The sequence below is a fragment of the Manacus vitellinus genome, unplaced genomic scaffold (assembly GCF_001715985.3).
Source record: "Manacus vitellinus isolate BGI_N305 unplaced genomic scaffold, ASM171598v3 scaffold_27_pilon, whole genome shotgun sequence".
In the NCBI taxonomy this organism is placed as follows: Eukaryota; Metazoa; Chordata; class Aves; order Passeriformes; family Pipridae; genus Manacus; species Manacus vitellinus.
Genome location: NW_021940039.1, coordinates 2,932,716 through 2,953,652, shown reverse-complemented (window position 1 = coordinate 2,953,652; position 20,937 = coordinate 2,932,716). Strand labels below are relative to the sequence as shown.

At 47.6% G+C, this 20,937-nt stretch overlaps 3 protein-coding genes, 1 long non-coding RNA gene and 2 other non-coding genes across 7 annotated transcripts; 5 read left to right on the top strand and 1 right to left on the bottom strand.

Moving 5' to 3' along the window:
* Positions 1 to 1,999: 1,999 nt before the first annotated feature.
* PPP1R26 (protein phosphatase 1 regulatory subunit 26) lies at positions 2,000 to 10,354 on the top strand. The gene is made up of 2 exons (XM_008927237.3): positions 2,000 to 6,238; positions 9,828 to 10,354. Exons 1-2 carry the CDS (start codon positions 2,271 to 2,273, stop codon positions 9,874 to 9,876), a joined length of 4,017 nt encoding a protein of 1,338 aa, XP_008925485.2. The 5' UTR covers positions 2,000 to 2,270; the 3' UTR covers positions 9,877 to 10,354.
* Positions 10,159 to 11,397, bottom strand: CUNH9orf116 (chromosome unknown C9orf116 homolog). The gene is given in 4 exon segments (XM_029960566.1): positions 10,159 to 11,020; positions 11,185 to 11,243; positions 11,246 to 11,262; positions 11,336 to 11,397. Coding segments are annotated over 4 exon segments (336 nt in total). The 3' UTR covers positions 10,159 to 10,822.
* Positions 11,398 to 11,540: 143 nt separating this feature from the next.
* Positions 11,541 to 13,273, top strand: MRPS2 (mitochondrial ribosomal protein S2). Its single transcript, XM_029960492.1, has 4 exons — positions 11,541 to 11,594; positions 11,668 to 11,749; positions 11,912 to 12,041; positions 12,398 to 13,273. Exons 1-4 carry the CDS (start codon positions 11,571 to 11,573, stop codon positions 12,939 to 12,941), a joined length of 780 nt encoding a protein of 259 aa, XP_029816352.1. The 5' UTR covers positions 11,541 to 11,570; the 3' UTR covers positions 12,942 to 13,273.
* Positions 13,274 to 13,828: 555 nt separating this feature from the next.
* On the top strand, positions 13,829 to 19,520 carry LOC108640013. 2 transcript variants are annotated; one of them, XR_001920881.2, is made up of 6 exons: positions 13,832 to 14,086; positions 14,646 to 14,759; positions 15,513 to 15,557; positions 16,773 to 16,822; positions 18,841 to 19,141; positions 19,246 to 19,520. It is a non-coding gene; the product is annotated as an uncharacterized LOC108640013 (long non-coding RNA). The 2 variants fall into 2 exon arrangements; XR_001920880.1 differs by lacking the exon at positions 19,246 to 19,520 and having other exon boundaries at positions 13,829 to 14,086; positions 18,841 to 19,157.
* On the top strand, positions 14,982 to 15,111 carry LOC112841135. The gene has a single exon (XR_003212766.1). It is a non-coding gene; the product is annotated as a small nucleolar RNA SNORA17 (small nucleolar RNA).
* On the top strand, positions 15,591 to 15,724 carry LOC112841136. The gene has a single exon (XR_003212767.1). It is a non-coding gene; the product is annotated as a small nucleolar RNA SNORA17 (small nucleolar RNA).
* Positions 19,521 to 20,937: the final 1,417 nt, after the last annotated feature.

The window sequence follows — 20,937 nt, the reverse complement described above, 5'->3', positions numbered from 1 at the left end:
GTGGGTGCCCCCGGATGTGTGTCCCCTCATGTCCCCTCACACTCTCTGTGGGTGCCCCCGGGTGTGTGTCCCCTCATGTCCCCTCACACTCTCTGTGGGTGCCCCCGGATGTGTGTCCCGGCATGGCCCCTCACGCAGCCCCTGTGGATGTCCCCCATTGGGTGTCCCCTCATTTCCCCTCACAGCGTTCCAGAGGTTATCCCCTTCCTCCTTGAATGTGTGTCCCCTCATTTCCCCTCACAGAGTTCCGGAGGTTATCCCCCTCCTCCTGACTGTGTGTCCCCTCATTTCCCTTCACACCCTCTCTGGGTGCTGTCCCTGGTGAGTGTCCTCTTATGTCCCCTCACACCTTCTGTGAGTGACCCCTGGGCGAGTGTCCCCTCACGTCCCACCTCACACAGCCTCCAGATGCCCCTGGAAGTCCCCTCACAGCCCCCATGGGTGCCCTCAGGTGGGTGCCCCCTCAGAGCCTGGGTGGGTGCCCTGGTGCGGTGCAGTGGCACCAAAATTCACCCCAGTCCCACGTAATTCTCGCAGGACAACCACAACCCAGGCGTGGAATAGCAAAAGGCACCTGCCCCTTCTCTGAAAACTGTGGAAATAGGTTAATAGGAAATACGTTGTGGTTTGTTGGGTTTTTTTTAATGAAGCCGGGAGCTAGAGTGTGTTAATTGCGTTTCTTCAAGATAATGAAGTATTCTAATTTCTGTCTTTTTGATCCTTAGCTGCTTATTACAAGGAAAAAATGTTTTTAGTTTACGTTTGCCCTAGTGAACGTGTCAGAGGCCACGTTAGAAACTGTGTTCAGCTATGTGGTTCTAAAAGTCAGGGGTTTTGGGTGCTTTCAGTTAATTCATGGTCAAATACAGGTTCTGTTGGGAGCACTGGCTTTACTGGCATGTGTAGAGCTGAAATAAATCCAAACTGTCTTCAGATGAATAAAAGGTGGAAGTTAAAACAGCGTATGTTGTGTTGTTCCAGGTACCACCCAGCGAGGAGGGATGGTCTTGATCATTATACTTAAAATTTTAATTCTACAGGGATGATGTTTTGAGGTGAATTACCACTGAGGAAAAGAAAGAATTGTCTTCCCTGCTTGTATGTTACCTTACTCTCAGTAGTAAATAAATAGAAGTTTGAAAGAGTTTAGAATCATTAATTCTTTAAAATATTTATTGTCACTGATTAATTTGAAACCAGAACTGGAGAATAATTGACAAGGGCAAGGTCAGAGAGGTTTCATAGGGAAAAGAGGGTAATTGTAGGTTGGCAGAGTCCGGTGCCACTCTCCAGTCGGAGCTCACTGCGATTGTGTGGAGCCTCAGCTTGAAGAAATACCCAACTGCTGTAGTTTTTTAGGAATTACTGCCTTGTGCCAACCAGACACTGTTTTGGTCCTACCAAACGATGCTGCAGGTGAAACCATCAGCCCTCATGAGGCCACGTGGAGGCAGAGAACTCTTTGGGGTGTTATCTGGTGTTTTCTGGATGGTTTTTTTCGCTCTTCCATGAAACAAAGCTTTGTTCTGCCTGGGGTTTCTACTGTGACACAAAGAATAGTTCATCATCTCCATCCTGCTTTTGCACACTCCTAAAGATCTGTGTTTGCCAAGGGCTTTTATCCTGCAGTGAGGCCGGATGATTGATGTCTTGGGGTTATTGCTGTGTAGTGTGTTTCAGGAAGAAATAAGTTCCCTTTCCTTCTCTCCAAGCTGCCCCAAGTCCCTCAGCTGTGCATGTTTAATGTCAAGCCAGAACCAGTAAAAGCTATTTTGGGATATTGTTTTCACAGAATCACAGAACATTCTGAGTTTTTGGAGTCCAGCCTCCTGCTAACACAGTTACTCTGCTCTTTGAGTAAGAATTGGTTTGTCCCCCCTCACCTCGGATCACAGTCCAACTTGCTCTACATCCACATGCAAAAGGGAGTGGGAAATGCAGAAAGAGTTTCAGAAGTGGAGATAATTACCTGAATTTGATTATGATTGTGCCAGAAAATACTGCAAACCACAAATGACGAGTGCTCTGACTTATCCCTGATGGCAGCAGTGACTGATTTACCTGTTGAAGTGATGTTGACCGCTGTGATTATCTGGCACAGTAGTTCTGTGTGTTAATAATTTGCAGTTTATGTTACCAGTATTATTACATGGAATTTCTAGAAGGTATGTGCATAATAGTAAATATTTTCCTTTTTTTTCCCTTGTAGGATGGAAGAGAGACCAGTCTGAAAAACTGTTCCATCGTGGACTTTGCTGTTGCCTGCTAGAATGTTCCTTATGAATGCTCCTCCTTTGGTAGCTCTTCAGACAAAATGGGAGTCCTTTGGACCAGCAAGGAATTGTAGGTATCCCGTTTGCTTCCCTGAATCTGACGGGGACGTCACGAGAACCTGTGTAAGCGCAAAAGTTCAGATGATCATAAACAACCTGCAGAGTCAAGAGTCTACCCTGGGTATGAACAATGAGTGTGGTTGTATTATGCAGAAGAAACAGAAGGGAGAAAAAGGCACCAGTAACAGAGTCACATCCAGCACCCCGTTGCTCCAGAAGCAGCCTCCATATACCAAGTGTGGATCCCCTGAGGATTCAGATGACACTGAAGTGGAAGAGAATGTGGAGTTTGGGACCCTCCTGCTCGATTCTGACAGCGACGACTCTGTGGACCGAGGAATAGAGGAGGCCATCCAGGAGTACTTGAAAGCAAAAGGCAAAAGTGACCAGTCCTTGCCAAGGAATGCAGAGCATTCTGTGACTACAAGCAGAGACAAAAGGTTTAAGAGAGAATTCTCGCAGAACAAAACGGCTGGTGACCTCCTCCCTGTGAAATTTAAAGCCGAGATGCTCTCTGAAGAGTACCTGTCTGATCACCTGGGAATTGGGAAAAGGCTCCAGCCTGCTTCCCCTCAGAGCATCAGCAGCGATGACTCTTTTGAACAGAGCATACAAGCTGAAATAGTGCAGTTCCTGAATGAGAAGAAGCAGCAAGAAATTAGTAAATGTGTTAGTGAGGGGGATAAAAAGGATTCCCGGGTGAGATCCGTCCTCAAGTGCAACAAAGAAACAGCAAACAGGACGAACTGTGGTGCTATAAAGCGAGGTTGTAAGGCGCTGCTCCTGAGACACCATCCCAAGCTGCAGAAATCCGGCACACAGTCCAAGTGTTTGCAGTCCAAAATCCAAGCAGAGCCCAGTGAGTTCAGCCAGGTGAACCAAGCGTATCTGGAAATGGGCACTGCCAGCCAGCCCTGGCTCGTGGAGCAGAATGAGGGAAGTGGAGCTCATTACTGGGAGCCAAGGGAAGCACTCATCAAGGAGAGCATGCACACATCTGACTCGAGCAGTGATGATGGCATTGAAGAAGCCATTCAGCTCTACCAGCTGGAGAAAATCAGGAAAGAGGCAGGTGATGCAGCAGACTGTGTCCCTTTGCAGAGGGAACAATTTGATCCAAAGGGGATGGCGGACATTTCTGCCAGCCTGACAATTAGCTCCACAAAAAGTGCCTCACCAGAAATCCGTAAAAGCCCTACAAGCAACAAGAGAAAAGAAATTAATTCCAAGTCAGCAGGATTAGAAAGCACCAGCAATGACTTTAACAAGCTGTTTAAACCACTGAAAAAGGCCAGACATTTTGCACTTCCAGAAAACAAGATCGCTGCTTGTGAGCTCACATTGCAGGCTTCTTGCAGAGCAGACACATCTGCAGAGCTCATGTGTGCAGAAGCTATCCTTGATATTTCCAAAACAATCATGCCATCCCAAATGGGAAGTGACAACAAATCCCTCGCTGCAGACTCCTTCTTTCCTCCCCAGCTTCTCTCCTCCTCCCGTTGTGAAAGCGACAGCAGCCTTGTGGACAGTGATGACAGTATAGAGCAGGAAATCAGGGCTTTTTTGGCTCTGAAAGCACAGTCAGAAAACCTCGGAGCAAAGCCTCCCAGCCTGTCACGCTCCATCCAGATGCCTCTGCCTTCTGATCAAAACAGCCTCACCAGTACCCTGGAGCCTTCTCTCCCCAAAACACTGAAGCTATCGCTGAGTCGGAAAAGGAGACTGAAAAGGGAAGGCAGAACAGCACAACAAGGGGCATCAAAAACAGCTGAACAGCTGCAGATGGGACTTTTCCAAGCAAAATTTCCCGTGCTCCAAGAGGAGTGTGCCCTGAGCAGCCCTGCAGAACCCTGTGATGCTCAGAGCCTCAGCAGTAAAGAGACGAGGCAGCAGCAGCTCGTGTCTCCCAAATTGTCTGGCTCTGATGGCAGATGTGTGGCCTTGGACTCTGTAAACCCTCCTCTGCAGGTTCAGAGTAGCACAAGAAAACTCGTGAAAAATACGACCCAAACTCCAGAGAGGGAGGGGTCGGATGATGAGAGCAGTTCTCTGGACAGCGATGAGGACCTTGACAGTGCTATCAAGGACCTGCTACGGTCAAAAAGAAAGCTCAAGAAGAAGTCCAAGGACCAAAAATCTCAGTGCAAGAAGAGAGTCAGATTCAGTGAGACAGAAGCTCAGCTGCTGGATGATTTCAGCAGCCTCCAACAAAACGAGTGGAAATGTAAAAATCCTGCACTGCTGAAAAGCTGCCTCTCAAAGCCCAAGAAAGCTGTGAGAGAGAACGCAGTGAGGAGCCCTTCAGACAGCATGAACATCAAACTTCCCAATGAGAAACCAGAAACCATGAAAAACTTGGAGTTTAACTTACAGCTTAAAAAAGGGAATAAACCTAAACCGGTTTCGAACCAGCGGGTGGCTAAAAATAGAAAATGTACTTTCCCAGCTGCGTGTCACACCGAGGACAGCAGCTCAGTGGACAGCGACGACAGCATCGAGCAGGAAATCAGGAAGTTTTTGGCAGAAAAGGCCAAAGACTCTGCAAGCAATTCAGAGATACAAAAAGATGATTTAGAGCTATTTAGAGCGACCAAACAAACTGGTAATAGAGGAAAAGCAAAGCAACAGCCGGTGGAGAACGAGATCAACCTCGTGCCGGGTCAGAGTAAAAAGACTGAGGTACCTCAGCAGACTGAGGAGTCGAGGAACTCCCAGAGAACGGAAGGGAAAAGTGCAATGTTATGTGGCAGTGGGAAATGTGCTTCCTCTGCAGAGAATGTTTATGCTACTGGTCAGTCAAAAGCTAAGCAAGGAGTGGGGGGGGTTAAAGGTGGTGCTGGTGAGTTACCTGGGAATGCAACAGGTAAAAAGAATGTCCACAAAACAGAGCCCCCTAAACCCAGCAAAAATGAAGGTTGTAAAGTACAAAAAGTAATGAGTGCAAAGCCCAGATCTAAAAGAAAGAACACCTTTCACCTAAAAATTTCCAGTAAATTTATTGCAGGTCTAAAATACGCCCGGGACAGGAAGAAATCAATGCTTCTGAACAAAAGGCAGAAAGCAGAGAGTTTGCTCACCCAGAACAGCACGCTGGGAGTGGAGGCAGCTTTCCAGGATACAGATGTGCTTAACCCCTTGCCAACAGGTGAATTTAGTGGGGAGAGTACAACAGCAATAAAAGCATCCAGTTCTTCTCAGAAAGTCACTGTGAGAGTGTCAAGTCCCCATGTAGCAGAAACCTGTGCAGGAGTTGAGACTGCTCCTCTGTGTGTCAAAGAGGAAGCCGAGGGTAGCAGAAAGGCTGATGCCTCTGGAGATCAATCACATTCTCACTTGAGCCTCTCCTCTCAGGGACAGAGTGAGGCAGCAGTAAAAGCAGATCAGGTTTGCAGAGGAACATCCAAAGCTGAGAACACCCAGGTGTGGATGGAGGAAGGAGATATCCACACAGGCAGCTGGGCTGATTCAAATGTAGATCCCCCACGCCCTGAGTGCAGCGTGGCAGCTGGAAAAGCAGATAAAATTAGCAGAGACACAGCTCAGCAGAGTGCACAGGCGTGCAGTAAGGGAGGGAATAACCCCCTGGACAAGAGGCCAGATCCCAGTTTAGCTTGCCCACAGCAGGAATTAAATGTGACAGCAGCAGCAGTGGATAAAACTAGTGGAGGAGCATGTGCAGATAACAGTGTGCAGTTGTGCATTAAGGAAGAAAAAGTTGACAGGCAGGAAGAAATTCAAGTAACCAGCTCCAATTTGGAAGGAAAAATACCTGTCCTGCAGAACAGGGAAACTGCTAGTGAAGTGCACCAAGGGCAGGAATTTTTAGCCAAAACCTGTGCAAAATTTACTGACCTATCTGCAGGGGACTGCCCAGATTCCCTCTTGGGAAAAAAGGTCTCAAATATGTAAGTACACTTTTTTTTTACAGTAACAGTCTTTTTAGAAAATATCTGTCATGGTAATTACCTTGATAAAACTTGAGACAGGAAAGGAGAGACAGTGGGAGATGCTGTTACCTGTATGTCATAAACACACTAATGTGAAAATGCTTCTATTTAACAGGGATATCGTGGATAAACATACATAGTTTTTGTAGAGTTTTGTAAATTATTTAAAGTGCTCTAAGGAAATATTTTTTATGATGATTTTTAGGGCTTGCATTACTACAGGAAGCTCTAGTTACTGTAGATAAGATACTGGCTGTTCACACTTTAAATTATGAGGCCTCTGATCACCTATCAAAGGGGAACCTGTTTGTGCACAGAATATATTTGGCAACCTGTTAAGAGATCCCAGGAAAACACAGCCTTGGACAGCAATGCAGATTCTCTGACACTAGTCACATTCCAGCTGCCTTAGGCCAGTCCTGTGTCCTGTTTTTTTGCTGGAGTCTCAGTCCTCCTCCCCTGAGGACTCTGGGGGTTGTTCCCTGAGGGGAATTCCAGGAGATCCAGCCTGGAAGATACAAATGCAAATTCAGGTAAATAAAGTGGATCAGTCTCTCTGCACTGTCCTGTGTAAAGTGATCTCAGCAGCTGCTGGAAGTCCTTTTGAATACCTAAAACCTCCTGCTAGCAGATGATTCCAAGCACAATTGCAGTGTAAGACAAGTGAAGGAGCATTGTCTGTTCAGACAACATGATTTCCCTGGATTTCTCTGGATTTATATACTACTGGGCCTGCAAGGCTGAAACAATTCCTCGTTAGCCTCAATTGACGCCCTGCAGTTACCCAGAGATGGCTTTTGGTTTCCTGGATGAACTTTCTGGAATTGAGTGCCCTTACTTTCCTTTTTCAGAAGTGGTTTCTAAGATGTTACATTTCTGTGAACTTTTCACTGACAGTTTTTGTGCAATAGAGCAAAGCTGGGTTTGCTGTAGGAAGCCCCGACGTAAACGCCACGGATATTTTCAGCGCTGTTCTTTCATACTGGCTCTTTCTCTGCCTCCGTTTCCAGCAGCCAGAATAAAGCAATTTTTCACCACTGTCTTTTTTTATTTGTACTGACTTTAAACGGGATTGAAGTAGCACATTCATGTCACAAAAAAAAAGAAAAGTGCCCTCACGCTGGTTTCACTGAAAATTCAAAAACAAAGTGTGAACTGGAGCTGTTGGTCGTTCTTTTCATTTGTGTGTAGTGAAGTCCTTCAAGGAGTTTGTTCTTACATCTTGTCCCTGTGAGTTGATCTGATATTCTCTTTGTCTCGCCTTCTGCAGAACTTCTCTCAGCCAAACCACCACTTAGCATCACTTTGTTCCTCAGTCACTTCAGCCTTCCTCGAGGCTGGCCTTAAAATTGCAAACTGGAGCAAAAGCAGCCAAGACCGGATCCAGTGTCTCATGGTGTCCCTGGTGTGATGCAGAATAGTGGCAAAATGCAGCGTAGCATAGAGTAGAACGAGTAACTGTGGCATGTAGAGAAAGAAACAACATCCTTGGTGTGTTTATACTGTTGTGCAGTTACGTTTTAAACATGTTTATAGTGCTCACTTGACATTTCTTACTGTCCGGCCGCCTTTTTGTAGTCCTTGGGTTGGTTGGTCGGGTTGTTTAAAAGGTCAGTGTGTTAAATCATCTCCATTTTGTGGTAGGATACCTTGGGAAAGTGTTTTTTTCCTTAGCTCAGTGCCTGCAGTCCCTCTACACAGGCTTATCCTTCGGTCTGCCTTGATTCCATTGCAGGATTTGGGCCTTTTGTTTGGAATAGGTCAGTAGGCTGGTATTTTAAAATAGAAGTTTTCTGAGTACCTTGCTTTAAAAGGATTAAACTGTATACTTAATTTTCCTAGAGATGGTGGAAGCACTATGTACTGTTTGTATAAAAAGCTGAATGTTTCTCCTCCAAGTTTTCAGTAAATCAACATTAGGACTTTAAAGGTGTCTCGTGCCCCTGTCGCTGTGTCTGTGTCCTCAGTACAACTTGTGAACTGATTCACTTCCAGTTAAGATGCAATTCCAGTTACCTTGTGCTTTAAATAAAACCTGATTTCAAACAGCACTTTTTTTAAATTGATAAACTTGATTTGTATATAGGAAATGGTGTACATTGCTGAGTTTATAATGTTTAATAAATGGGGTTCTGCCCATGGACCATGAAACCAGAGTGCTCCTATGGTTTGTGTCATCATCTTGAGTGAGTAGCATTTTTCTGTTCCCTTTTCTCCCTTCCTGCCTGTGTTCTGAGGGTGCAATTAACTTCTTTAGAACAAAAAAATGAAGGAGAGTCTGCCAACTACATCGGCCAAACAAAGTGGTGGCTGTTCTGGGAGGTGAGAATGGTGCTTGTTTTAGCAAAACCCCAACAGCAGTTTTCTTTGCTGGTGTTTGTGGTCAAGAAGTGGAGTCTTTCCTTGTGTAACTAAATGTGTGTCAGGGAACATCTGTGGAATTGGGACAACAGCCACAAGAGTGCCATGGCTCCACTGGCAGTGTCCTCATCCTGCTACAGTTCTTATCACTTGTTTAAAAAAAAGTGTGTCTGGGATCAATAAGAAATCCCTCTGAGACATTACTAAAGGTTGACCAGCTGAGGAGTAATTTATCCTTTACTGCAGTAGATGGAATCATGAACTCGGGTCTTCCCACTCTTGCCAACAATTACCTTTTTTAATGAATGCTGGTTCATGTTTTTTAAAAGTGAGCAGTGATTATTTTTTTCAGTCAGAGCACAACATGTGCTAATTTGGATGTTAAGTTATTTAAACCACTTGGTATTTTTCATTATGGCTCCTGGTAAGTGATGTCCTTCTGGCTGCAGTACCACGGTTCTCAGATAAATCTGTGCTTGTGCAGGACTTTGAAAATAGATTTAGTGCTTTATTTTTACCTCAGTGACTATTTTTCAGTGCTTTGGGAGCAACAATCTTCAAGGATCCTCATGAGACCACAAGAACTACCTTAATTTTTTATAAACATTCTTTGCTGCTATTTTAAGAACACATGTTTCTAAGTGTAGCTGCTTTTTTATACGAGGCAGGAACACACCATCCCTGCCACCATTTCTTTTATTAATGTATAAGCTTTTCAATTTTTCAAACCTTCAGTTTGTGATAGTTCAGCCCCACATAGTTGTATCTGCAAACATGAAAATCTTCCTTTCAAAAGACAGAGTAGAAAGAGACTGTTCCAGGGAGATTCTGTGTGGTAAAATGTGTCATCTTCAGGCTGATATTTTGAATTTGTGCAGGTATTTCTTAAGTATTTGGTCTAACATCTGAACACTAAGGCACATTGCATGTCAAACTCTTCAAAGGATCTGGTTTCAGTTCAAGAATAAAACTAAAAGACAAGAAATTGAGGCAAGGAAGAAAAGAGGTGGGTGTTTTCAGATGAAGTGGGAAGATATGTGACAGAATCCACTATAGTTATATTTTTAAGAGGCACTCTTATCCCTAAATTATGCCACCTGCAGAAAAATCTGTGGATAAAAATAATACATAAAATAGTCACAACTATTTATATTAATTCAGCACTTTGTTATTTTCTTCATTTCAGGAGAAGAAAGGGAACTTGTAAGAAGCTCAAGATACTGTCTAGAGTCTAATAGAAGAATTAACAGTGAACAGTAGAGAGTTGCTTATTTATTTTCACATGTTAAATATTTTAAAAGTTAACTTTTCAGGCCTGTTTCTGCTCAGTTTATTTATTTGTTCCAATGTATTGGTGTGTTTGCACCTGGGGGGGGGGATTTTACCCAGCTATTCCTTTGTTTGAGATAACCAAGTGCCACAAATAGGGAATATTTATGACACTGAAGAATATCAATTGCAGTGGTGCTTGGCCATAATATTAACTCATTATTTATATTTTTCACAAACAGCTAGAATAGCATTATGTTCATTTTTAATGGATACTATCCCTGTGTTACACCTGTAACATGGGACTGTTTCTCATCCATAAACAGGCAGAGCAGTTTTTCTTCAAAACTAGTTTTTAAGCTAAAAATGTAAAGGTGTTCCTTTAGTGCAGTTGGACAGTGCAGTTTCACTGGCTGTAACTACAGTTGTTACAATAAAACTTGAGAAAACGTTTTCTTTTTGATTACTTGCCGTTATTTGAATAATTCCTTAAAGCTTTGTAGTTGTGAGATAGAAGAAACATTAACTTTCTACAGGCAATCCAAAAGGTTAATGAATACCTCTGGAAAACCTGCAGATCAGTTATTCATTGAATAGTAGAGAAGCAGTTTAAATCTTAATTTTTAATTATATGTGGTACATGAGCCAAGAATTTAAAGGATCATTAGCGACAGAGAAGAGGTTAAGGGGATATATGTTGTTCTAGGATTTATATGCTGCCTATAAACTAAGCGAGACGGCTCCTATGAGCTATTTATCTGACGTTTAACCACACTAAATCTTTATAAATTAACATATAGAACAATATACGTTATTAACAATAACATTCGTTCTGTGAATCAGTGGGTTTCATCTCAGCTGTGCGCGGTTACCCCACCGGGAGAAGCCGCGGTGGCTCCCTGGTGTCCCTCCCTAGCTCAGGTTCCTGCAGTGCGAGGGCCCGCTGGGGTTGTAGCTGGGGTGGAAGTCCATGTGCTCGTAGGCGGTGATGAAGGTGTCGGGGCCCGTGCAGTAGCTCTTCTCCAGCGAGGTGTTGAGGCTGTTGTTCCTGTACATGCCAGCCTTGCCCAGATGGTCCGAAAACTTGTGCGAGATGACGCGGAAGCAGGTCTGGAGAGGGGCGAGAAAAGAAGGGAGATGTTTAAAATTGCGCACAGTCACAGCGCCTGCAAAGTTTGGATGCGAGGTTGGGTTTTGGCTACCGGGGACGCCGCGGAGGGCAAAGCTTGGCCGTGCTGACCCCGAGCCCCCCCGGGGGTCCCTCCATCACCTACCGGCAGCTCGTGCACCGTGGGGGCCCTGCTGCGTAGGTCTGGGTTGGTGGTGCGGAACCGGGGTGCGGCGTCGGCTGCCTGCGGGGCGAGAGCACGGGGTAGGTGGGGGGCACGGGGGGCTCCGGGGGCCCGGCCCGAGCTCCCCGCTCACCCGTAGCCCGTAGAAGGCGGCTGTCGGAAGCGGCCGGGCAGGCCGGGCTCGGGGCCGGACATGGCTCAGGGCACTGAGCGTTGCTCGGCGACGGGACGCGATCGCGCCGCGCTCCGCCCCGGGGAGGGGCGCGGGCCCGCCCCGCCCGCAGGAAGCGGAAAGCGCCGCTGACCTTCCTCCTCCTCCTCCTCCTCCTTCTCCCGCTCCTGCTGCTGCCCCGCGGTGCCCTCGGAGCATGGCGGTGCCGCGGCTCCTGCGGCAGGTGAGCGGGCGCTGCCCAGCCCCGCCCGGTCCGCCCCGGCCCGCCCGTGTGACCCCCGTGTTTCTCTCCCGCAGCGGCCCCGCGGCTCTACAGCACCGTCCTGGTACCGGCCCCGGCCACGGCCACGGCCCCGGTGGCGACCCAGCCCAGCGGTGAGTGTTTTCCCTCCCCGGGTCCAGGCCAGGAGCGATGCCCGTGCAGGTATCGCCTCGTTGCAGCAGGTGGTCGTGGGTGTATCGGGGTCCTTTCTGCAATCCCAGCTCGTCCCCCAAAACACCAGAGGGAGCAGTGATTGATTGTTTCCCTTCTCTCAGCTGCAGATGACAAGCTGCTGTCAGAGCCTCTCAGCCACCCCGACTTCTTCAACGTGAAGGAGCTCTTCACCCTGAAAGATCTCTTTGATGCTCGGGTGCACCTGGGCCACAAAAAGGGCTGTCGGCACAGGTGAGTGGAATTATTTCATCATCCAGTGCTTGTTGACATCAAGAGTGCTTCCATAAACAATGTTTGCTTTGGGGGCTGCACTAGATTGGTCTGAGCCTGGAACTGCCCACACAGGGCAGATTACAGGGACCCCCCACAATGTGGGCACCAAGGGGGGGTGAGACCCACAGCCCCCCAAGCCCAGCTGGAACAGACACTGGACACGAGGGCTCTCTGCAGAGAGCATCTCTGGTATCAGCCAGGAGCTGGAGTGGGGGAAAGGAAGGTTCCTGTGCAGCCACCCCACATCCAGAAGCGCTCAGTGCCTGCACACCTTGTCCCCGTGCCCCTGTGCCGCCCTCCCTCTGCCCCCCCAGGTTCATGGAGCCCTACATCTTCGGCTGCCGGCTGGATCAGGACATCATCGACCTGGAGCAGACCATGCAGCACCTCCAGCTGGCCCTCAACTTCACGGCCCACATCGCCTACCGCAAGGGCATCATCCTCTTCATCAGCCGCAAGCGCCAGTTCTGCCACCTGGTGGAGTGCACGGCGCGGGCCTGCGGCGAGTACGCGCACACGCGCTACTGGCAGGGCGGGCTCCTCACCAACGCCCACATCCAGTTCGGCGCCGGCGTCCGCCTGCCCGACCTCATCGTCTTCCTCAGCAGCCTCAACAACGTCTTCCAGACGCACGTGGCCGTCCGGGACGCCGCCAAGATGAACATCCCCACGGTGGGCGTGGTGGACACGAACTGCAACCCCTCCCTGATCACCTACCCGATCCCCGGCAACGACGACAGCCCCTCGGCCGTGGAGCTCTACTGCAAGCTCTTCAGGATGACCATCATCCGCGCCAAGGACAAGAGGCGGCAGAGCGAGGCCGTCGAGGAGCTGCGGAGGAAAGCTGAGGGCAATTAGAGCCCCCGAGACGGGCTCAGTGCCTCGGGGATGGGTCTCCTGCTCCAATTCCAAAGGACTGGCTCTGCACTCCGGGCACTGGCTTCTGGCAGGGCTGGGCTGGCTGTGGAAGGGGCCCCCCAGCTCTGCTGTGCACAGAGATCCCGTGGTGGTCACAGCCACACACAGTCCCCGGCTCAAATTGCTCCCTCCAGAGCCATGCAGGGAAAATGGAGCCAGGCCAGACCTTGCCCCATTCCTTGGGTTTGTCCCTGTTGCAAGGAAGTGCTGATGTCCTGTGGCCTTCCTGTTCCTGAGCTCTTCTTAACAAATAAAGGGGTTTATCCCTCTGATCCTTTTTGTTTCTTCCGTGGTGAAATGGGAAGGGGAGTCTGCAATGCCAGGGGAGTCAAGGCAATGGGAGGGAAAGGGATGAAGGATGTCCCCAAGCTGGGGACATTGCAGGGTGGCTGGTGCATTGCAGGGCTGGAGGGGCCCCAGTAGGGTTGGAGGGTCCCCACTGGCTGGTTCATCACAGAATTGAAGGATCTCCACCGGCTGGTGCATCATGGGGCTGGAGGGTCCATGCTTTGTCCCAGGATATGCTCGGAGCCAAACCACGGGAAGCAGGGGCTCCCGAAGCAGCTGAGAAAAGGGATATCCATCCCCTAGTACGCCTCGTGCCTCCATCGGAGGCCCTAGAGCAGTCTTGCAGGGTGGGGAAGAGCCCTGAGCAGGGCCCCCCGTTCCTTGCCCGTGTCCCCCTCCCGTGTCCCCGGTCCCTGCTTTGAGACCTCCCGCCCAGCAGGGGGCGCTCGCGGGCGCGAAAGCACCGCGCAGGCCTTTCGTTCCCGGCCCATATAAGCGGGAGGCGGGAGTTGGATCGTCCTTTCTGCGGGCGCGGAGCGGAGCGTGCGGGTCTTCGGGGGTTCCTCGGTGGGACTGGGAATGGGAGCGGGACCGGCCCTTCCCGGCCTGGTCATGGCGAAACTGAGGGGCCCTTCGGTGGCGGGAAGCCGGTGCTGGCCGAGAAGGGCCCGCCCGGGCAGGGCCGCGCTGCCCTTCCCGCGCCATGTTGTGGCGAAGCTCCCTGAGGGCCGGTCCCGCTTCCCCTCGGCCCCGGCGCTGAGCGGCCCCGGCGGGGGGACGTGAAGGGAACAGTGAAGGTAAGGCGGGTCCCCGCTCAGCTGGACCCATCCTGGAGGGGCCGCGGCTCCCCCGAGGCTCCGGGGGCTCCAGGCGCTGCCACGTGCGCTGTAAATCCGGTATATCTTCAGCTCATGTGTAGCAATGGGCTAGGGCTATTTTATATATATGTATAAATATATGCATGCACCCACACAGATATCTGAATACAGCTGTATATATTTTAATATATACATTTAATATAAATTTCAATATATGCGTTTAATATAAATTTCAATATATGCGTTTAATATAAATTTCAATATATGCGTTTAATATAAATTTTAATATATACTCTCCCTCCGAGGAGGGGAGGAAAATCTAAGGCTGCCGCCTAGTCAGGTTTTCAGGAAAATATTTTTTAAAGATTCAAGTAGCTAAAATTAGTCTTCGGCAGATATTCTGGTTTTTTAAATTACGTTTTAAATCTCTAGTTTTCAGGTAAACAGTGTGTTTCGCCAAAAAAAAAAAAAAGGGGGTTACATAGTTTGCCTAACACTCGTGTGGTATTAACTGCATTCTTTATTTGTCTTTTTTCAGCCCATCAGCAGGCAAAAAGTGAAGGGGCAGAGATTGTGTGTCTTCAGAAGAGAAGGGTGATGCTTCACACAAAGGCTACCCACCGAATGCCTTTGTAACACTGCTTTCCAAGAGGTGATATAATCTTCTTATAAATACCATAAAATTATGGAATAGTTTGGATTGGAAGGGAACTTAAAGCTCATCTCACTGAACCCCCTGCCACGGGCAGGGACACCTTCCAACTAGACCAGGTTGCTCATCCAGCCTGGCCTCAAATGCTGGGACACGCACCCATAATTGCATTTTCTTCAGTCTTTTTGCTTTTGGTTTGGGGATTTTTTTTATTTCCCAAGCTGCCACTGGCGTTGCAGAGATGGCTGCTGTGGCATCTTTGTGTCAAGACGTGGCAAGAGAGACAGGCTGTGTTCTACGCTCGTGTGCTCTGCAGCCCGTGAGCACTCAGAGTGATTGACAGCCTGACATCATTAATAAACCAGCTGCTTCTGAGGAGACTGGTGAAAAACTCCCTTCTGGTTGCCCTAAGTGTGAGATCTCTGTGTAGCACGATGGGAAGCTGTTCTGTTTGACCTGTAGTGGATGTGCTGCAGAGAAGCTGCACGTGGCTTTATGATTATATAACCTTGAGAAACAGATCCTGTGGGCACAATCTTGTAGAAGAATGAGTTAAAGTTATTAGTCTAAAGCCATGTGGTGAGTTGGTGACATCACTGGGAGCATGTCCTGGGAGTCGCCAACCCTGTTTCTATCCAAAAGCTTTCCTCTGCTATGCATTTATTTCTTTCAAGTTCCTGTCATCAGTTACTGTATAACCAGGCTTTGAAGTGTGTCTAAACCCTGTGTATGTATTTTCCACGTGTTTTCCAGACAAAGCCCTGTGACTGGCAGAGCAGGAGGTGTCCCAGAGCCGAGGTGAGCCACAGCAGTGGGAGTTGCTCACACAGCCCTGCCCCATCTCGTGTTGCAGGCGTGGCTGCAGTGCCATGTCTGTGTCAATCGGTGGCAGAGAGGAACAGGAGACTCCTTCCCTGGTGCTCTGATCCCTGTGAGCTCCCAGGATTGCTCAACAACCTGACATTTATTTATTGCTTTTCCTGTTTGTGGCTTTTTCTTTTTTCCCTTTAATGTAAATCTGAAATGGTGAAACGTGGACAGGGCACAGCAGCTGTTTTACTAACACTCTGTTAAAAGCTAATTCAGATTTCTTTTATTGCTTTAGAGAGTCACAGAATGGTTTGGGTTAGAAGGGACTTTAAAGCTCATCTCATTCCACCCCCTGCCATGGGCAGGGACACCTTCCACTAGCCCAGATTGCTCCAAGCCCTGTCCAACCTGACCTTGGACACTTCCAGGGATGGGGCAGCCACAGCTTCTCTGGGCAACCTGTGCCAGGGCCTCCCCACCCTCACAGGGAAGGATTTCTTCCCAATGTCTCATCTAAACTTCCCCCCTTTCAGTTTAAAACCATTTCCCCTTGTCCTGTCACTGGATGCTCCTGTGAGGATTGGCAAATTGTAGTATTATCTATTCCAATAATCCTGAGTCCTTGGAGATTTGCTCTCCTTTGATCTCATTAGAGGTCAGAGATCAGAGATGAGTTGCTTGATGTTGTTTCCACATTTAACTCTCTCTCCAGAGAATCAGCAAAAGGTGGAGCACAATTCCTTTTAAGAGCAGTTAAAATGATGTTAGTTTTAACTGCATCAGGGGAAGGTCCTTCCTTATTTTTACAAGGACAAGTAGAAGTGACAGCTCTGTTCCTGAATTCTAGTTTTACTCCTTCCTGGCCTTAGAGATATTCTTGATTGCTGCCTGTGAAAGGGCACCTCAAGCTGTGCAGGGTTTGGGATTGTGTAGCTATCAAGAACTGTACCTGGGAGTGGAGGAGATGAGGGAAACAGGCACTTACTTTGTTTCCAAAACATGGGCAGGGTTATAGATGGAGTTGGGTGTGGATTTAGCAGAGGGAGAAAATTACACCTGGAGTAAATTAAAGCAGAAGATGCAATCAGGAATCTTCTGAAATGTGGCTTTGTAATCATGCTTGCTTTTTGGGGGGAGAAACACAAAATCAACTCAATCCTTTACCAAAAAAACCCAAACTGAGGATGTTTTTCCTTCTCACAGTTCCTCTCGAGAGCAGGGCTGAGTTCTGGAATGATCTTCAAATGTCAAAGGTGGGTGTTGGGTCATTTCTCAACGTGTTACCAAAGTGAGTGGAAAGAGACCCTTGTGTTGGTACATCTTGTCCTGATGAACTTCTTGCAGGACATGGACAAAAAAACCCTAAAATGTTACTAAAGCATTCTTGCAGAAAAAAGCCTTAAAATTCAGTATTTTTTCATCTTTTTTTTGCTGTCAAACCCCTATCTTGGGTGAAGCACTTTCAGGTTCTGCTAATGCAGGCATTTTTGTAAGCAGTGTTTAACACCTCTGATTGACACTTATTTCAGTTCCTTGAACTGCCTTTCTCAGCTCCCAAAGTGCCTCCTTTCAGGGACAGCTCTGTCAGGCCAAGAGCTTAAACTTTTATGTGCCTGAAGATTCTCAGAACAGGCTCTGGTGCTGCTGACACAAAACTGCTGCAGTCATGTTCATGTCACAGATGTGCAAAATAAGGAGATGATCTCTTAGAGAGGTAATGGAGAAAAAAATAAAAATACTGATGTTGGTAATCCAGGGAAAAATTTAATGCTGAAACTTGGAAGTCTTTTGAGATCCTTCAGGAGTGATTTCAAGTGCAGCAGTACTTTGCCCTGTTTCCCAAGACAAGATCTCACCTCCCCATGCATCACATTCTGGCTGGTAAAACATCAGACAAGCAAAAATATAATTTATTGAGCACAGAGCTTTTAGTTGGGTTTTTTTTGTTGTTGTGTTTATTTTCTGGCATGATGGCAAAGGAATCTCCAAGGAGGGAGCACAGGTGTCCCTGTATGCAGATAGTTCTGTGTGTCACTGTCCTTCCTTGGGTGACATGAACCTATTCTGGGAATGAGTGGGGAGAGAAGTTCTGACCACACAGAGATTGTGCAGCTGAGGCTTTGCAGCTTTGACAGACTCTGGCAGAGCTAAACGGTGGGAAACCTCATTAAATGGGCATTAAGGAGGGCCAGAGGTGCTGCAGAGCCTGCAGGTTGTGCTGGCTGCAAAGTGAGCCCTTTAATTGGGAAAAGTCACTGCCTCCAGCAGTGGCTTTGGAAAAGAATGCTAATCAGGTTGGGGGGAGATGGGATGTGACTCTTCTATTTAAATTTCCTGGCTTCTTTCAACCCTAAAATCCATGTTTGGGGTTTTTCATCAGGCTTTACTCACATCAGGGGTCCTGGATGGGCCGTGAGTGCTAATAAGTGTCTCCAGAACTTCCCTGTGTGAGGCACAGGATAACTATGAACATTTTCCTGGTAGGATTTGCTGTGAACTGCCTTCCCCAGCCTCAGCAGAGCTCCTGGGCCAAGAATTTGGCTTTACTGAAAGAATACCTGGCTCTCCACTGTGGAAATGTTTTGTATTAAGATGATTTGGGAGAAATTAAAAATGTCTCAGCACATAACTTAGCCCTTCATCATCTAAGACTGGTTTCTGTCATGGCTTTGAACACTGGAATAAGCCCAGCTTTTCTTTCCCTGCACTATTAATAGTTTGGCTCTGCCCTGAGGTTGGCAAACTCGGCTTGGATTTTTAGGGAGTGAAGGAATAACCCAGAGCAGGCTCCAGCTATCCTTCTCTTCAATTAGCCCTTGCCTAAACTCACCCAAGTGCACTGTCTGCCCAGACAGATATTTTCCCAAAAGCTTTCTGTTGGAATGGCAAAGAATTTCTCCTAAATTGGTGCCGTCTGCTTCTGTCTCTGCTGTGGGTCCTGAGCCACACATGTCCAGGCAGGGAATCCAGGCACTAGGATTTGAGGTGTTCCTGTGGTTCTGGACTGAAGGAAATCCTTTTCTAAAAGTAACCTTCTGAACCCTCATAACTGAGCCCTTCTAATGGCTGCCCTGACATTTGGGTTCATTTTATGAAGCTTTTTTATTTCACATCTGGGATGTAAAAAATCTTTGGGCGATTCCAACACAAACAAGGGCAGCAAAGTCTGGATGACAGGAGTTAATTAGCTCCTTAGTATTGACATTATTTCTCCCTTTTCCTGGCCATATTAGAATTTGTCTGACATCCTGGACTCTCTCTTTATTTGCAGGTCATGGCCTGAGTTTCAGAATTCCTAACAAAAGTGGCAACAGCAAAAGAAGTGATTGGCAGTGTCTGCATGTGAAGATTCATGGATTCCTCAAAAGCTGATCATCTGTGTTTTCTCTACATGGCTAAGAAGGATTTTTAAAAAAAGGACTAAATAAAGATGCCACCTACCATAAGTCTGAATGGGGCTCGTGTAGTTGTAGCACCCCAAGTAACACTATTTTTTTTAACCATTCTAGGATTTAAGACTTCTGTTTGTAGATCTGGGAGCTGGGATGGTTTTGTACTTCATGGAATTAAAGGTATTTCTTACCTCCATCCCCTTGGGCACAAATCTCTGCTGCAGAAGCAGCAGCATCCAGTGAGATCAGATTATCAGTGTTTGTGTTCTGGCTTTTTATTCCAGCCTCTGTGGGAAATCTGGAGGAGGTTTGACTGCAAAATAGCTTTGCCTTTACTCATTCTCTCCTATGTTCCTGTGTAGCTTGTAAACCATGAGCACTGCAAAGAAAGACTTTGTGCTTTTTAGGGATGAGCAAAACTGTGCTTTTGGGGTTTTTGAGTCATCAGTGATCCCTGGGAGTATCCAGTGCTGTGGGATCTGTGGATCAACGATGGTGATGGGACAAGTTGTTGTCAGAAGTGTTTATTTCAATAAATTTGTCAGGTACAGGAGCTGCCTCTCCTGGATCTTCACCATAATTACTTAAAAATTCTGATATTGAGGGGAAAACCCCTTTTCCAGGTGCTTGCCTGCTGCTTTAACACTGCTTTGGGAGAAAGGAGCAGCAGGGATTTAGTGGGAATATCTGGACAAAATTTACCAGTAAATAAGAGGGGAAGGTGAGAAATGGCTTCTCGGATGACCTGAGGAGGGCACTTGCCATGGGTGGGTGTTGGATTCCTTTGCTAATAGCAGAAGCAAATTAATTTGCCAGTGGAGCTGGTTGCCATGGGGATGCAGGACAATGGATGAGCTGCAGTGGCTGTGTGGAGATTCATTACTGAATCCCAGCCCTGCCCACGTGCTCCCTCCTGTGCAGGTGAACCCACACCTTGCAGGGGGCCCTGCTCACCTTGGCGGTGTCTGTACCTGAGCCAGGGCGACTCGAGGGGCTGAGGACTTGTCACCCTCCAAACACAGAAACTTTGGGAGTGCTCAGCCTATCCAGGGATAAATTGCACTGCAGAGGCCACTCCTCAGCAGGGAGGGAGATCTGTGCTGGATACAGGGCCCTGCTGACTCCATAAACACCAGTGCGAGGTGATGAGGATCCGAAAGAACACAAGGAAATCCTGGTCTTTCTCCTCAGAGGGCTCCTAAATGTGTAGCCACAGCTCTGCTGATCACATTCCCAGGTGATGCTGTCAGGTGTAGTTTTAATTGGGATTGTACATCAGCTGCACACTCCACTCAGGAATTGTTGGCAGGAGAACCACTGTGCAGCCCAGCAGCAGGAATATGGCTGTGCTGGGAACAGAGCAGCCTTGGGGGAGTTTATAAAAGCTCTTCTTCCCTACCCACAGTTTTAAGATTGCTATAATTGGGCATTTAAAGGAAACGACTATACTTAGAGCCCTGGTAGTACATACACAGCCAAACAAATGTCTTGAGACCTGCTGAAAGCTTGCCTGGAAATTCACTTTAATAACAAGAGAAGCACTGGTTTATTCTGGTATTAACCTTCAACCTCTGCAGGGCAAGCCCAGCTTAGTTTTAGGAGAATTAAACCGAGAGGTTGGTTTATCCCTGCTCTGAGTGTGGTGGGAAGGGACACATGGAGCACATTAACAGGTCAGAACTGTTCATGTTTAGCCCTTTGCCTTTAAGCTCTCCTTGGCCTTGGAGCTTCCAAAGCCAACATGTGAGGGAATGGCCTGTGCTGCCAATTTTGGACTTGGGGTGGGAGCAGCCGAGTGGGAGCCTCACACAAGCCATGGCATCACTGTCAGGGTCAGGCACTTAAAAATGGAACCAAAGAATTGCCAGGATTCAACACTGTGGAACAGACTGCTTATCTGCTTCCTATGTTACAGCTGGATCTGATGGCAGATGACTCAGACACTTAAGGAGAGATTTTTGAATCAGGAAATCTAC

Excerpts from the sequence above, each read along its gene's own strand:
- MRPS2 (XM_029960492.1), top strand. The coding sequence starts at position 11,571 with ATGGCGGTGCCGCGGCTCCTGCGG. Across the intron at positions 11,595-11,667 it reads CGGTGCCGCGGCTCCTGCGG|GCAGCGGCCCCGCGGCTCTA; the intron begins CAGGTGAGCGGG and ends TGTTTCTCTCCC. Across the intron at positions 12,042-12,397 it reads AAAAAGGGCTGTCGGCACAG|GTTCATGGAGCCCTACATCT; the intron begins GTGAGTGGAATT and ends CTGCCCCCCCAG.
- PPP1R26 (XM_008927237.3), top strand. The coding sequence starts at position 2,271 with ATGTTCCTTATGAATGCTCCTCCTTTGGTAGCTCTTCAGACAAAATGG. Across the intron at positions 6,239-9,827 it reads GGAAAAAAGGTCTCAAATAT|GAGAAGAAAGGGAACTTGTA; the intron begins GTAAGTACACTT and ends TCTTCATTTCAG.